The sequence below is a fragment of the Chaetura pelagica genome, unplaced genomic scaffold (genome assembly GCF_000747805.2).
Source record: "Chaetura pelagica isolate M959 unplaced genomic scaffold, ChaPel_1.0 scaffold234, whole genome shotgun sequence".
Taxonomy (NCBI): domain Eukaryota; kingdom Metazoa; phylum Chordata; class Aves; order Apodiformes; family Apodidae; genus Chaetura; species Chaetura pelagica.
In genome coordinates, this window is record NW_009952967.1 from 1,294,059 (window position 1) to 1,310,489 (window position 16,431).

The 16,431-nt window shown below is 43.5% G+C and overlaps 1 protein-coding gene across 1 annotated transcript in view; it reads right to left on the bottom strand.

The window, feature by feature from the left end:
* The window catches only part of CAPZB (capping protein (actin filament) muscle Z-line, beta), a 65,957-nt gene that overhangs the window by 27,287 nt on the left and 22,239 nt on the right, over positions 1 to 16,431 (bottom strand). Inside the window, exons 3-4 of the mRNA XM_009995796.1 lie at positions 9,365 to 9,486; positions 2,192 to 2,305 (exon numbers count right to left, since the gene is read on the bottom strand). Coding sequence (XP_009994098.1) covers positions 2,192 to 2,305; positions 9,365 to 9,486 — 236 coding nt within the window. The remainder of the gene's footprint in view (positions 1 to 2,191; positions 2,306 to 9,364; positions 9,487 to 16,431) is intronic.

Below are 16,431 nucleotides of genomic sequence, written 5' to 3' on the forward strand. Positions count from 1 at the left end.
ATTTTTAAGACAGAAGAGTCTTGAGGGAATGGAAAAGGCAAATGGTTTAAGACTGAACTTAGGCAAGATCAAAGAGAATACAGGTCATTTCAGGACAAAGAAGCCATTATTCTGTTAAAGGGGGGAAGAGAGGCTGGAAAGCATCTCAGCATCTGCCTTTAGCATCAGCTGACAAATCTGATCATGTTGTGAAATCCCAGAGGATACACTTCCCAACAGCAGAGCAGCAGCAGCCAACCCTTCTTCCTCTGCTAGACACAGGGTGTCGCTCCCAGAGGCAGTTAGTGGCCACAGTTTAGACTCATTGTGTGTCCTGATTGCCTGCTGCAGGAAACAAAGAGAGCAGAGGGCTCTGTAGGGTAGAACTGACATACAAGTCTCTGTACTGGTCAAAGGCATTGTTGGCTTCCACCTCCAGCTTGCGCAGGCGAGCAGATGGCATGGCACCGTCTTCCAGGGGAGGATCATATTTGTTACTCCATGGTGATCTGCCAAAGAGACAGGGAAAATGGAGACTGTTAGACACCAAGGATAAACTGCCAAAGGTTTGGGATTGGTGGGTCTGACCTGATCCTGCTAAAAAAACAAGAGGTGCTGAGATATCATGTAATGGAATGGTTTGGGTTGGAAGGGACCTTAAAGATCATCTAGTCCCATCTAGTCCCCCTGCATGGGCAGGGACACCTCCCACCAGATCAGGTTGCTCCAAGCCCCATCCAACCTGCCCTTCAACACTGCCAGGGATGGGGCAGCCACAGCTTCCCTGAGCAACCTGGGCCAGGGTCTCACCACCCTCACAGCAAAGAATTTCTTTCTAATGTCCAACCTCAGTCTCCCCTCTTCCAGTTTTAATCCATTCATTCTCATCCCATCCCTCTATGCCCTTGTCCCAAGTCCCTCCCCAGCTTTCCTGGAGCCCCTTCAGGCACTGGAAGGTGCTCTAAGGTCTCCCTGGAGCCTTCTCTTCTCCAGGCTGAACACCCCAACTCTCCTCCCACCACACCAGGTTGCTCCAAGCCCCATCCAACCTGCCCTTCAACACTTCCAGGGATGGGGCAGCCACAGCTTCTCTGGGCAACCTGGGCCAGTGTCAAATCACAGAATAGACCTTTAAGATCATCCAGCCCAACCATAACCCAACTCTACCAACCCTTAAACCAACCCTAACAAGTCTAGTACTTAAACTATGTCCCTCAGGACCACATCTACACATCTAGCAAGAAAAGTAACTTTCTACCAGCTTTAGTTAGCACTGTAATAGCATGATGAATGACAACAAAGGTTGTGTTTTAGCTCCATTTTTGGGTGACTTGAAGAAGCAATGAGGCCTGTTCACCTTATATGTGGTTATTAGAGATGTCCAACATGAAAACATCCCATTACTGGATAAAGCTCTAAGTTCATTTTGCTCTGCAACACACACTTGCTTTTTAGATTTAGCAGTACTATTTCCATCCCATCACTGCTTAGGAGACCACAGCCTAGAAAGAAGACAGCTAAACATGATCACATCTCAAGACCTTGGATATGAAGGCAATGCAAGAACAGAGCAGTCCTACCTTTTAGAGAAACTCTTCAACTGACGAGTCACCCAGACAGTTTCCTGTTGCTGCTTCAAAAAAAGACACTGCCTAATCTACCTTACACACCCATTAATTCCTCTGCTTTACACCTCTTTTAATGAGACAGAGACTAAAACAAGCATCACAAAAGGGCCCTTGCAGCTGCAGTACCTCAATCTCCACACAACTGCTGCACTTCACTACATCAGAGCCTGTCATTTTACTGGAAGACATGAAAGTTGCTGCTATATATATATTTTTAAGACAGAAGAGTCTTGAGGGAATGGAAAAGGCAAATGGTTTAAGACTGAACTTAGGCAAGATCAAAGAGAATACAGGTCATTTCAGGACAAAGAAGCCATTATTCTGTTAAAGGGGGGAAGAGAGGCTGGAAAGCATCTCAGCATCTGCCTTTAGCATCAGCTGACAAATCTGATCATGTTGTGAAATCCCAGAGGATACACTTCCCAACAGCAGAGCAGCAGCAGCCAACCCTTCTTCCTCTGCTAGACACAGGGTGTCGCTCCCAGAGGCAGTTAGTGGCCACAGTTTAGACTCATTGTGTGTCCTGATTGCCTGCTGCAGGAAACAAAGAGAGCAGAGGGCTCTGTAGGGTAGAACTGACATACAAGTCTCTGTACTGGTCAAAGGCATTGTTGGCTTCCACCTCCAGCTTGCGCAGGCGAGCAGATGGCATGGCACCGTCTTCCAGGGGAGGATCATATTTGTTACTCCATGGTGATCTGCCAAAGAGACAGGGAAAATGGAGACTGTTAGACACCAAGGATAAACTGCCAAAGGTTTGGGATTGGTGGGTCTGACCTGATCCTGCTAAAAAAACAAGAGGTGCTGAGATATCATGTAATGGAATGGTTTGGGTTGGAAGGGACCTTAAAGATCATCTAGTCCCATCTAGTCCCCCTGCATGGGCAGGGACACCTCCCACCAGATCAGGTTGCTCCAAGCCCCATCCAACCTGCCCTTCAACACTGCCAGGGATGGGGCAGCCACAGCTTCCCTGAGCAACCTGGGCCAGGGTCTCACCACCCTCACAGCAAAGAATTTCTTTCTAATGTCCAACCTCAGTCTCCCCTCTTCCAGTTTTAATCCATTCATTCTCATCCCATCCCTCTATGCCCTTGTCCCAAGTCCCTCCCCAGCTTTCCTGGAGCCCCTTCAGGCACTGGAAGGTGCTCTAAGGTCTCCCTGGAGCCTTCTCTTCTCCAGGCTGAACACCCCAACTCTCCCAGCCTGTCTCCAGAGCAGAGCTGCTCCAGCCCTTGGATCATCTCTCTGGCCTCCTCTGGACTCTCTCCATGAGCTCCATGTCCTTCTTATGTTAGGAGCTCCAGAACTATTCCTTATTACATGAATCTCTTCCTTCTTATACAAAACTGAGGTCTCAGCTGTTGCCTGTTATTAAAATTATTTTTCTGCAAATATAAATTAATTGTGCAGTTTAATTGGGACCTGTTAATATTTGAGCCAAACTCTTCTGTCTGCAATCAAGGTCCAAGTTCTCCTCCACTCCTTTTGCTTTGCAATAAACTCAACTTTTAGCATAACATTAGGAAAACATTTGAGCAGTTGGACAGATTTAACAGGGCTTGCAAAGCTGCAGGTTTTGCTGTGATTTCTGCAGGTGTGAAAGAATTTTGTGCTCTTAATGAAAAATTTGGTATTAAAAGATTAATGAAACTCTTTGCCCATCTGCTTGGGACTTTTATAATCCCCAGTCTGTAAACCTGCATTCTCCTGCTCATTTCCCCTGGGAATAACCAACCTACATATATCACTGCTAGTTGAAAGAAAGGTACCTCTACCGTTTACTCACTTTTCAAAATGCTCCAGACTACTGATACCAGGTCTTAATGCAGCCCATACACAAGGGCTTTCTCCTCAGCAGCAACAAATGTTACTCATTTCTCAAAAAGGCACCTACTTTTGACATCTGTTTTATGCAAAGCACAAAGAACAGGCTCTGCTTCACCCTGCCTTTGAGCTTTCACAACACTTCACTCCTCTCTACCACATCTGACTCCAAAGGTGAGACAGCAGAAAAGCTAAATCATGATGTCATGCCCACCTGGAGCAATGTTTTTCAGGTGGTTGTTCTTGTTTTAAAACAGTTGCTACAAACTCAGTTGCTTTGGAGAGACGTTGACAGCCAGAGCAGTGTTCTTTTACCCAAGAGCTGCCTGAAATCTGGAAATTATTTGCATAACAATCACCACCAGTGCTATCTCTCCCACATGGCACAGAGCAGGCTGCACACACACCACCAAACACCACCAAAGAAATTTAGACAGGATTGAGAATTTCTTCCAACAGACCTCATTGGAATAATGGAATGATTTGAGTTGGAAGGGACTTTAAAGATCATCTAGCCCCACCCTCCTGCATGGGCAGGGCCTCCTCCCACCAGACCAGGCTGCTCCAAGCCCCACCCAACCTGCCCTTCAACACTGCCAGGGATGGGGCAGCCACAGCTTCCCTGGACAACCTGGGCCAGGCTCTCACCACCCTCACAGCAAAGAATTTCCTCCTCATGTCCAACCTCAATCTCCCCTTTTCCAGTTTCACTCCCATCCCTCCCTGCCTTTGCCCAAGTCCCTCCCCAGCTTTCCTGGAGCCCCTTCGGGCACTGGAAGGGGCTCTAAGGTCTCCCTGGAGCCTTCTCTTCTCCAGGCTGAACACCCCAACTCTCCCAGCCTGCCTCCAGAGCAGAGCTGCTCCAGCACTCTCAGCATCTCTGTGGCCTCCTCCGGACCCTCTCCATGAGCTCCATGTCCTTCTTTTGCTGGGGGCTCCAGAACTGGACCCAGCCCTGCAGGTGGGATCTCACAAGAACTGAGTAAAGGGGAGAATCATCTCCCACACTCAAGTTGCCATGTTCTTTGAGTGAATCCTCACTGATCTTGCTATCAGGTATTCTGCAAAAACCAAGTCAGGGTTCATCTGCCAGGCACTGCAGAAGCATCTTGCTACCTAACCAGTAGCATTCATTAGGATACACTTACTTTTTCTTTCTCTACTAAATTTTTAAAAGCTGATTAAAAAAATATATAGATCTCTTTTCTGCAAATTTTGATAGCTCTGTGTTTCTCCATCATGCATCACAGGAAGTATCATTTGGGTCATTCCTCATGTATGAGGAAGTCAGTGAGCAGAGAACTCATACAGAAGCCATGGTGAGGATATTTTAATTGTCAACATTAAATTCCTTCTGCTGGAATGAGATTTAAGGGAAGCCAAGCCACACAGATTCATCTAGCTGAGGAGACTGTGGCATTTTCAACCCAATACAGTCAGAGCCAGCAGTGACTTCACCTAAAAAAACCCTTCTTAACACAGCCCTATATTTTCTTCTTTGTGGAACAGTACTCACACCACATTTAAAAACTTCCATGGAGGCTATCTGAAGACAGACAGACAGACAAGCACTTCAATTTCAAAAGTCAGACTTCTAATTTCCCTAAAAGGATGTGTTTTTTGTTTCAGCTAACAGGTTTTAATGCTGTTAGCACCAAATTCTCCATAAGGATTCCATTTCATAGACTGATCAAACCTACTTAAGAGTAGCAATATATGGACAAAGTCAAGGACCTTGAAGCCTTATATAAAAGGAAAAAAACATTAGTAAAAGCTCTGTCTTCACAACGTGGATTAAAGTGGCTGTTTGATATTCTCCACAAAGCTTTGTTACTCCAGGAGCACTTGCAGAACTGCTTGTGAGAACATGTGCACAAAAGGCTCCCACAGCAGTGAAACAATATGATGAAAATTATCTATACATGAAGATCCAAGAGACACTCCAAAAAAATCTACCTTGTGGTCTGATCCATGTTCATGGAGAAAATCCAGCCTGTCTAAATATGAGGACGGAAAACAAACTGTGATGGGTTAAGCATTAGGATACTAATTTCCCTGTGTGCTGGCCCTGAAAACTGGTGGAGTTACCACCTGAACAGCCAAACATTCTGCAGCAGCTTTTTTTCCAAAGCTCATTTCCAGTAAAAATGTAAAGTCACTTAAAAAAACCCCCAACCTAATAAAACATAATTCCCAGTGAACAGGTCTGACTACCTTGCTCTGCCTTTCCTGTCACAGCAGCACGAGGTTCAGTTGTCCACAGAAAGCTTTTAAATCCTTGGATTAATAGGACAAGAAATGCAATTAGCAGCCTCTCCAATAAGAAGAAAACTGTTGTTTAGTTTGAAATGAGCAATAATTGGGGATGGAGCACGTTGCAGGCAGGGAATAATGTTGCTCTGAAAAACCTTTGTGGAAATATCAAAAGGTTTTAAAAGCACAGAAAACTCCTCCTAGGTTTTGGTCTAATGGGTTAAATTAGTCTAAGAGCCACCTCCCTGTAACAACTTCAGACTTTATGAGGTATGAACAGCAGTGTCTGAACACAGGCACAGAATGGATTAACACACGCACATGTTAGTATTGCTTGGTTTTCAAAGGCTTTTCCTTTGTGCTGAAGGAAGGAATTCACTCCCCAAAACAGAGCCGAGACAAATCAATTCCAGAAGGAAGAATCACTTCAATCCAGCAGGCTTGAATCAAAAGCCTTCAAGAACAGCATTCTTTAATACCAGCAATTAATACATTATGCCTATTCCACACCAACAAATGAAACAGCTTTTCTGAAACTTCATTACTAAGTCCTGAAAATTTCAAAGTGATTTAAAAACCTGAAGTCCTCCTGATTCCTTCTAACTGTTTAAAAGGAAGGAGCAAATTTGGTGGGCAAGCATGAAACTAGCCTGAAAGAAAGGGCTGCCCCATGCACTAATTAAACAGTGAGAGGCACCCGGGGAGGGGGGATGTTATTAGTTATTAGTTATTGCAGCATATCATCAGACTGTTTAACAAGTGCCTTTTCCAGGTTCTTGTGCCTCTGATGACAGATGCTCATGTTAACAGCTTGAAGAGGTGAAAGGGGATACAAGATCATAACTTCAGTAAGGAAGCAACTCCTGACAGACCCACCAGAAATACAGGATCTCATTCTTTCTCCTGCATCTGCCAGAGAGGATGCAGCTGCACGAACACTTCTCGTGAAGGGCAGCAGCTAGAAAACCCTGTTCTAGTTAATGTAGAACAATTTAAATGCATATAGTTTCTGGCATAGATATGATCAGCTTTGACATACAAATTTAATGCGCAATCGCTTTTAAAAGGCATCAGGCTCTTCTGAAGAAGGCTGAACAGACTTTAAAAGTTAGACTAATACCCTTGAAAACCTGAGTGAACACTTCACCTTAGAGACCTTCTTAGTTCTTGGCCCACTGCAGTAGGTTTTATTTTAAAAAATCACTTATTAAGATTTACACTCAGCCACAATCCAGATGCACTGGCAAATTTTGCATCCATTTTCAGTCTCCTCCTCCTATTCCTGGGAGACAATGATTTTCTCAGCATGTTGTTCCCTGTGTAAATCATCTACAGACAGATATGCTTTCAGTGTAGATCAGTCCTTCCTGCAGCTCAAAGCAATTGAAACCAATCAATCTAGAATCATTTATAAGCTTACAAGCTTCTGCAATGATTGGCCTGCAAATATTGAAATATTTTCTGGAATTCTATTTTTAAATAGAATTCTTGCAACATTCTGGCCAGATGAATGTAAAACACTACTGCAAATCTGCACAAAGCAAAGCCAAATTCTTCGTATAGATCAGTCCCAGTTGTTGGCACTAAAAATGCAAGTTATGACAATGAAGCTGCAAGGAGAGCCAGAGATATCACCCTCATAACCATAACCAGCAGAAGTAGAATGGCTAAGCTGTTAACCCAGGACAGAAGATGAATGGTGGTCATTACTTCACAGCCCCCTTTGTTAGGAGTAAAGAATAAAAGCTAGGTGATGCAATATTCATAAAGGGTTCTGGACTATGAGCTTTGAGATTCTTCATTAAGTACTTGGAGCTCTGCCACTGGCACTACAGCCATTAAGAAAAGCCTGGCAATGCAAAAAAAGGGGGGGTATCTCCAACTATTTTCAAACTAAGGTATTAGAATAAAAACATGAGAAGAGAAATTGCATTCAAAGAGGCAGCAAACCCCTGAAACCTCATAATACCACTCCAGGGTTGCAGCTTGTGTTATTCAGATATTTTAATTGCTTTTGTCTACAGTCCTCAGAATAAATCAGCTATTTTGGTAGAGAGGGATTAATAGAATCTTGGAATGGTTTGTGTTGGAAGGAACCTTAAAGATCATCTAGATCCAACCCCCTGCACAGGCAGGGACATTCCTTTTCTCTTCTGAAAACTTGGGCCAAGATATTCACAGAGAACTAATGACATTCCATGTCCAAAGTCAGACAAACTTGTGCAAAAACTTGTGCAAAACACAAGTGGAAGACCCTCTCCCAGCTGGCAAGTCCTCCCTGATTTGTAGAAGGAGAAGATGATTTTGTTTCAAGTGACTGCTTGCATCATCTCTTTTCTGTCATTATCCACTCCAAAGGTTTTACAACCTTGCAACAAGAGGCAGTTTAATTGGATGCCAAGGCCATCACAGTTATTTCTTCTAGAGATCTGACTAGTTCTAATTCTCTAAATGTATTGTAAGAAACCTAAGGGGAATGTGTTAGTCACCCCTTGAACAAGACAACATCTCATTTTAGGCTTCAATGAATGACTGCAAATCACAGAAAAGAAAATATGCAGAAACTCTTGAGGTTTGTAGGATGGAAAACTCCTTGTTCCAAAGACAAGACAGTGGGGACTTGCCTTGCAGAGGCCATCAGATTAGCAGCCATACAGCCATGTTATCAGAAACTGAAGTGCTCCACAGTGGACTGGAGATAAAAATGTTTACACCCTTTTATATAAGTGAAATACTGAGAACACCTTCCATAGTCAATGTCTTAGTCAACAGAAAAGGATCTGAAACAAGGTTCTGCACCTGAGTAAGGGCAATCCCAAGCACAACTACAGGTTGGTTGGAGAATGGAGCAAAAACACCTATGAGAAGGACTTGGGAGTGTTGGTGGATGAGAAGGTCAATATGAGCTGGCACCGTGCACTGGAGCCCAGAAACCAATTGTGTCCTGCTTGGTTGTCACCAGCAGCATGACCAGCAGGGCCAAGGAGGGGATTGTCCCCCTCTGCTCCTGTGAGACCCCCCTGCAGGGCTGGGTCCAGTTCTGGAGTCCCAAGCATAAGAAGGACGTGGAGCTCCTGGAGAGAGTCCAGAAGAGGCTACGGAGATGATCCAAGGGCTGAAGCAGCTCTGCTCTGGAGACAGGCTGGGAGAGTTGAGGTGTTCAGCCTGGATAAGAGAAGGCTCCAGGGAGACCTTAGAGCACCTTCCAGTGCCTGAAGGGGCTCCAGGAAAGCTGGGGAGGGACTTGGGCAAAGGCAGGGAGGGATGGGATGAGGGGGAAGGGATTAAAACTGGAAAAAGGGAGATTGAGGTTGGACATGAGGAGCAAATTCTTTGCTGTGAGGGTGGTGAGAGCCTGGCCCAGGTTGCCCAGGGAAGCTGTGGCTGCCCCATCCCCGGAAGTGTTGAAGGGCAGGTTGGATGGGGTTTGGAGCAACCTGATCTGGTGGAAGGTGTTCCTGCCCATGCAGGAGGTTGGGACTAGATGATCTTTAAGGTCCCTTCGAACTCAAACCATTCTATGATTCTATGAAACAGCCCCAGCTTCATCACCAAGAAGAGCTTAACATGATTTAATTTCTTTTTCTGGCTGAGAGGGAGAAAGGGCTGCAACACTTGTATGTAGCTCTCATTCACAAAGTAAACCAGGTAGTTCCTTGCTTTGGATATGAACTCACCTGTAGGAGTCCCCATCTCTGTTGTAGTCACACAATAGATAGTCTTTTCCTACCACTTTGTCTCGTGCAATCTTCAAGGGCTGATCAACGGAGGAGAGGAGATCTTCACAGAGGCTTGGGACCTGATGGTTTGGAGAAAAACAACACAGAGGGAAGAGGGTGACACACTAAGGTTAAAAGAGACTTGCACCCCTAAGAACAGCTTTTGTTATTGATAACCCACTTTATGTCCCAAAGCCAGAAACCCTTCAAAAATAAAAACAAGTTGCACTGAAGTTACAACATAACGTTCTATTTCCATCTCCACTAATTTCAGATTTAATTACCTAACCACTAGTGTGGTCCACAACACTTCAATATATACATTCTCCATGGTAATTCTGGCCAAAGAGGGCCAGTAAAGCAACTGTTGAGGACTGATGAATAAAGGTAAAATATTTATAGTGGAGTGGAAATGAGGGAGCTGATGAAAGAACACACCATCCCAATGCTGGAGTGGATTTTTCACAAGCTCCTACTCTGGGTTAAGTTGAGAATAGTTTCCAGGCAGCTGGCCAAACATGACCATGTTGGCTAATAAAAATATGTCTGTGTCTGTGTGAGTGCACATATAAAATCCAATCCCATCTCCTACACAGGTAGCTCAGAAGGGGATTGCAATCCCAGCTGTCTCCCTGCACTCTGTGTGGAGAAGGACTCCAAGATCTGCTGTTAAGGTGGCAGGGAGACTTTGCAAAGAGATCAGATGACATTTTGCAGCCTGAAGCTAGTGTGAATACAAGCTCAAGCAAATCAAGCAAATTCCAGCCTGTGACCTCTTCTTCTGGAGCTGAGAGCAGCCCTGATATCAATATCAACATTCCTGTACTGCAGGCTTTGGCTGTGCTAGCAGCTTCCTCCAGGAATCCTATTTCCACCATAGATAGTTTAAGGCACTGTGTCCCAATCCAGCTGAGGGACAATCAACAAATCATTCTTCAAGTTATTATTAAACAATTAGTGTATTCCATGTTTCTTTTGGGAAAAGCCACCCAGATTCTGCTGCAAAGGACTAAAGGAAAAGGCCCTTTCACAAGGAAAGCTGGAAAAGCAGCAGGATACAGGACAATAAGAAAGTTCCTGAATATAGTGGTGACACTGACAACATGCTAATAAAGGAGATAACAGCAATAACCAATGTGAAATCTCTTCTGTGCTTCATTCTATGTTGTAGAGATTAAAAACATGGTTTAGAACATGAAGACAAAAGGCAAACAAGGATAAAATTAATCATGAAGTGATGAATTCATGACTCAGAAGAACTTAAATGGGGAGGGAGTGAGGAATAAAGAAAATAAAGAAATGTGCTTTCTTCTCTCCAAGCCATTGATTTAGTGAAGTGACTGGTAGGATTTCAAAAGAAGCCTAGAGAAGAAAAAAAAACAAATCAGGAGCGCAACAGCTCCCAAAAGCATCAGCACAAAATATTTTAATGTACTAGATATGACATGAGGGATCAAACTGCATGAAACTAAAAGGTTCCTGATCCTAAGTACAAGGCAATTAAATACAGAGGATATTAAGTCAAAGTAAGCAAGGACAAACATAAAACAGTATGACTGCAAAAGACCAAGAAACCCAGAAAGGCCAAAGGATAAAATAAGATGTGGTCAGTAAGAGATGCAACACCTAACCCACACCATCACCTCATAAAAAATTAAGAGGAAAACCAAGAAATGGTTGGTGAAGTTACTGACAGTGCTAAAATAGCTGAGATGTTAGTTTGAGGCTTTTTACTTTGGTCTCTACACACTGTCATGTGGTGATGAGTGATAACCAAAGAGCCCAAATTGAAGGGCAGGTAAGTATAAAAAGCTGGATCCTTCTCATTGGTGTTCAGCATTTGATGCTTAGAGGCCTGGCTGAAGCAACCTGAAAACCATGACTGAGTAAATAGAAGTGGACAGGAATCCAGCAGCTTTTAGGAAAATCTTTACTTCTTTTGAAAACAGACAACCTTAATACCCCACAGAGCTGATACAAATCAGCAGTGTCGTGGCCCAAGTTAAGTGAAATGATGCATCTGTGTTCATGAGCCCATCTGGTTCCACTTTGTCTCTTCCTTCACTTCTCCATTAGCTATTAATTTTAGGCTGATTCTCCAGGCAGAGAGCAACTGGAGAGAACTGCTCCCATTTCGGGGCTGAACTGCTGGAGAGTAGTGTAGGTGAAAGAGACCTGGGGGTCCTGGTAGACAGGAGGATGACCATGAGCCAGCAATGTGCCCTTGTGGCCAAGAAGGCCAATGGCATCCTGGGGTGTATTAGAAAGGGTGTGGTTAGTAGGTCAAGAGAGGTTCTCCTCCCCCTCTATTCTGCATTGGTGAGGCCACATCTGGAGTATTGTGTCCAGTTCTGGGCCCCTCAGTTCAAAAAGGACAGGGAACTGCTCGAAAGAGTCCAGCGCAGAGCTACGAAGATGATTAGGGGAGTGGAACATCTCCCTTATGAGGAAAGGCTGAGGGAGCTGGGTCTCTTTAGCTTGGAGAAAAGGAGACTGAGGGGTGACCTCATCAATGTTTACAAATATGTAAGGGGTGAGTGTCAGGGGGATGGAGTTAGGCTTTTCTCAGTGATGACCAGTGATAGGACAAGGGGTAATGGGTGTAAATTGGAGCATAGGAGGTTCAAGGTGAATATCCGAAAAAATTTTTTTACTGTAAGAGTGACAGAGCACTGGAACAGACTGCCCAGGGAGGTTGTGGAGTCTCCCTCACTGGAGACATTCAAAACCCACCTGGATGAGTTCCTGTGTGATGTACTCTAGGTGACCCTGCTCTGGCAGGGGGGTTGGACTAGATGATCTCTCGAGGTCCCTTCCAGCCCCTAAGATTCTATGATTCTATGATTCTATGATTCAGATGCACTCAGAACAAGACCCAAAGCACCTCAGCATTAAAAGCCCTGCCCTATGTTGCTCCTCAATCAGCTGAATATATTCCTCCTTCCCGGCTGCTCCCTGGCCAGCTGCCCATCAGCAGAGAGATAAGGGGCTAGGAACAGGCTCCTCACTCTGACGTGTGTTTAGCATGAGTAACAGTGATGAAAACAGGATTTGGAGAAAAGGGGAGTTTTTCCCAGACTCCCATTTTTGTTGAATTTCTTTGGGAAAAGCCCAAGGCTATGTGCAGCAAGGGAGCACAAGAGCTCTCGCTGTACAGTTCTTCAAACTCAAATACACATACAAAGCACTTTCAAGAGAAAACCCAAACTCAGGACAGTCAATTCCCCTCAGAGAGTTTCCTAAAAACCATCTGAATCCAAGACCCTTTCAAAAATCCCCATAAATTAACCTTCTTTTAAAAATACCACATACCCAGTATGGTGTTTCCATATTGCTCTGTGGGAAAACATCATCTCACACTGACTAGAAGGCACTTTTAATACATTACTACACCAAAAGAATAGGTTTTATATCATTTATTACAGCAACTTTCAGCAGCTTCCCTTCTAAGAATCAATTTACAAGATTTAGCCATAAAGGTCTTCGTCTTCTACATTACAAAGCTGTTTGTAAGGCAAATGTAGCAATCTGAACAAGGCAATTTGCAGCTTTAAACACCTTATGAATCTATTTGATTCCTTCCAAATTTAGGTCCTTTGCATTTTAGACCATGCTATTATAGTATATTCAGCTCAGGCAGGCCAAGGTAGCTGCTGCAATGCCAACAAATATTTTGAACTATATTATCTTTGCCTTAATTCTCCCCAATGTCCAGTATTGAACCTTCCTGAAGCATTTAAATTACTTTTGTGCACAATTCTGAATCTTGCAAAATCCAGTTGATATTGAGCAAGAAAATATCCCAATCTTCTGACAGCTCAGACTAGCAGATCAATCAATCCTCTGCTTTTTCAGTCTGAAAAAGTGGATTTGCATTAACTTTTCTACTGGCTTGTTCTATGTCAACTAGAGCGCCTCCAACATCTATGATACAGGGAACTTAAATTGAAGAATATTAATAAACCCACCCCCCTAGGCCAAAGGCTGAAATGCCAAAGCAGGGATTTTGTTCCATTTATCACTGCACTGTAAACATGGGATGAAAACATTTGATGCTTTGAGGATTGTTTTATAAGCAAAGGCTGGGCGTCCATCTTTATTTTGACACAAGTTTCTCCCACTCTCTAAGCAGTGGAAGGTCAAATTCAGACTACAATCTTAACCTTGTATCTTTAGCTAGAGGCTGTCATTAATTTAATTTGGTGCCCAGAGCAGTCTGGACCCTAATGAACCTGTGTTTCCACAAATAAGCACTCAATCATCTCTTATGGTGGTTGTATGTGCAGTCGTGGAGCGCGACCACCCTCAATGTCAATCAGAAAAGAAAAAGATTAATCTCTGGGGGTCCAGACTCAGCTGTTCAGCCTGGAACTGAACAGCAGCATCATTCAGAGGCACCAACCATGCAACAAGGCACTGTGGTTCTGGGGTTTTTTTTATGTTTTTTTTTTTTTCCAAGGAGATATACAATGACTGTAGTCCAGAGGAAAGAAAAACTGAATGAAAACCGAGTTCAGCACAGTGTCCTACATGTTGAACAAGGATTCTGTTGTCCTGTGTAACAGTATTCTCCAGCAGAGCAAGCCAGGTATGTGGACAGTGTTTTAATTAAGTCAACTGCTCTGCTATCAAGACAAATAATCACTTATGCCAAAAATGAAACACTACACTTTTGGAGTAGCCAACCTAAGAATCCTTCTTGAATCACTTTGTTGGTTAAAGGAACTTCTTATCAACTAAACCATTGTTTCTGAATTATTTTTCTTTTTTAAAATATGATTAAACAAGCATCTAAAAAAAAAAAAAAAGGTTAGAGGAAACAAAGTGCTTCAGCTCTTCTTGTTTTACATTCACTCCCCATCCTTGCTTTGATCCTGCTGCCTGAATTGCAACAAATTCTGCACCTTATGTATCCAGGGAAGTTAATAACTTTGGCTTGTTAGCCACTCAGCTGGAGGTTGTTGTTTTCTTCTAAAGTCTTGACTGAAATGAACCATGTTTACAATTGAACCAGCAATATTGTTAGTGTAAGGTTCTGTGCTTGGAAATAGTCTTTTCCCATGTTTATTCAGAGGTCAGCATGTACTGACCTCCCAAGGAACCTTATGCACTGGAAAATTATGCTAAATGCAGTAAAATTAAGGATGAAACACGTTTTTCCTTCAAAAATCAGAAGGAAGCTGAAGCAAGCTTCAAAGGTTTAGCAAAGAAGGCAGCCAAATCCATGTGTCTTTTGAATTTGTGCCTATAACATGCAGGTACCCAAATACACATGTGACTAGAGCAATTTTTATTTAAAAGCCACATCCAAATGGGAAAGCAAGTATTTTAATTGCATGTGATTCTTAAGACTTGATTTTTCTGTCTTAAGACCACTCACATCATTACAGAAGAGGACAAAACTACTGCCCACATCACTTGGGAAAATCAAATCCAAAGAAGAGCCCATGCAAGTTACCCAGCCCTCTTGCAAAATAACCATTTTGGCATATCACACCACCCCCCCACCCCCCAAATCCTGGATTCCTCCCCTCTGAGCCAGCATCTAATAAAATACTATAATTTTTCTGAGTCATTCCCCAGCCTCAGAATTTCCTGCTCCTGCAGAACACAGGCACAGCCTAATGGATGTTGTGGAAACTCAAGAAGGAAGCCTGGCTCCACACATCTTGGGCCTAAAACCACTAATAAAGTCACTCCCACAAATCCACACATTGCTAAACCTTAATCTGATCCATCAGATGTCCAAAGGCCACACGTTTGTCAAGCTTTGTTTATTAAATGACACTTAAATGGACTTTTGTGTTCAAGACAGATGTAATTGACACTGGGAACAGTTCAGCTTTATTCCAAGTATTTGTACTGAATCCCAGCACTGTAAGAATTAGCAAAAACCAAAAGAAAACCCATCAGCTTTTTTGGGAAAAGGCAAATATTGACAAGACTACAGATCTAAGCTGTCTAGTTTGCAATTATGTTAAGTGCAGCATTTTTCAATTCAGCTGGAGGAACTACATCAAAAAAAACTCTGGAAGGTGACTACTGCCCATAAAACTTGGCTTTCTTCCTGCAGTTTGCTGGATAAAATAGGGCTTTTTGCTCAGTTCAGCATTCTGTAGCTAGCTGAGGAACAAAAGCTAGCCATCTGGCAGGCACAAGCAGAGCGCTCTAGACTTTGACTAGTGACCTGCAGGTGAAGGCTCCTGTATCTCATTACCAGCCACAAGTCCCACGAGTCATCACAGCATATCAATATCTTGGGAAGTCTTGACTATTTGTGTCAAGAGTCCAGCTGGTGTTGGAGATATCCAGCTACAAGGAAGGGATATGCAGAGGCATGGCCTCTCAAGGACTGTTTCTATAGCTTTGCTTTCCTCCCCATCTTTAAAAAAGGTTGGATAGGTTTCTAATTAGGATTCAAGCTCATCAAGTGATTCCCACACACCCCCCTTTAGATATTTAAGCAGACATTTTAAGGATCTCTAATAGGGCATGGCAGGAGCCTGGATGAAAGAGAGGCAGAGTTCAGGCTTAAAAAGAAAAAAAGTAAATATGAAGCCAGAAGTGAAATTCACTCCTACAATCTCCTGACAGTAAGTGGAGTTGGGAGCTCTATGCCAAGCATCACATTAACAATTTACATCTATTAATTGCTATCTCAAATTACCTTCAAGATATCCAGGGTTAATCTTTTCTAGCTGGAAAAGCTCCTGCTTGCAGCCATTCCCCACATGGACAACTGGCTCTCCAAACCCATACATTTCTTGAGAGCCAGAGCCCCTTTCCTTAGCCAGTAATCCTTGCACTGGAAGCCTGGCTGGCTGCTGGTTTCCAGCCTATCCCACATTTCAATGATTCCAAGAAGAAGAGCAGGGCAAAAGCTCAGCTTTGAGACCACAAGGCTGTCAATGCTCTTCTGCCTCCACTTTTTTCTTTAAGTCTTCACTGGGTCTGATGCATTCTTTTTTTTGCAACACCTTCCACCCTCACTAGATGTTCAGCTGGCCATCTGCATTCAATTATTG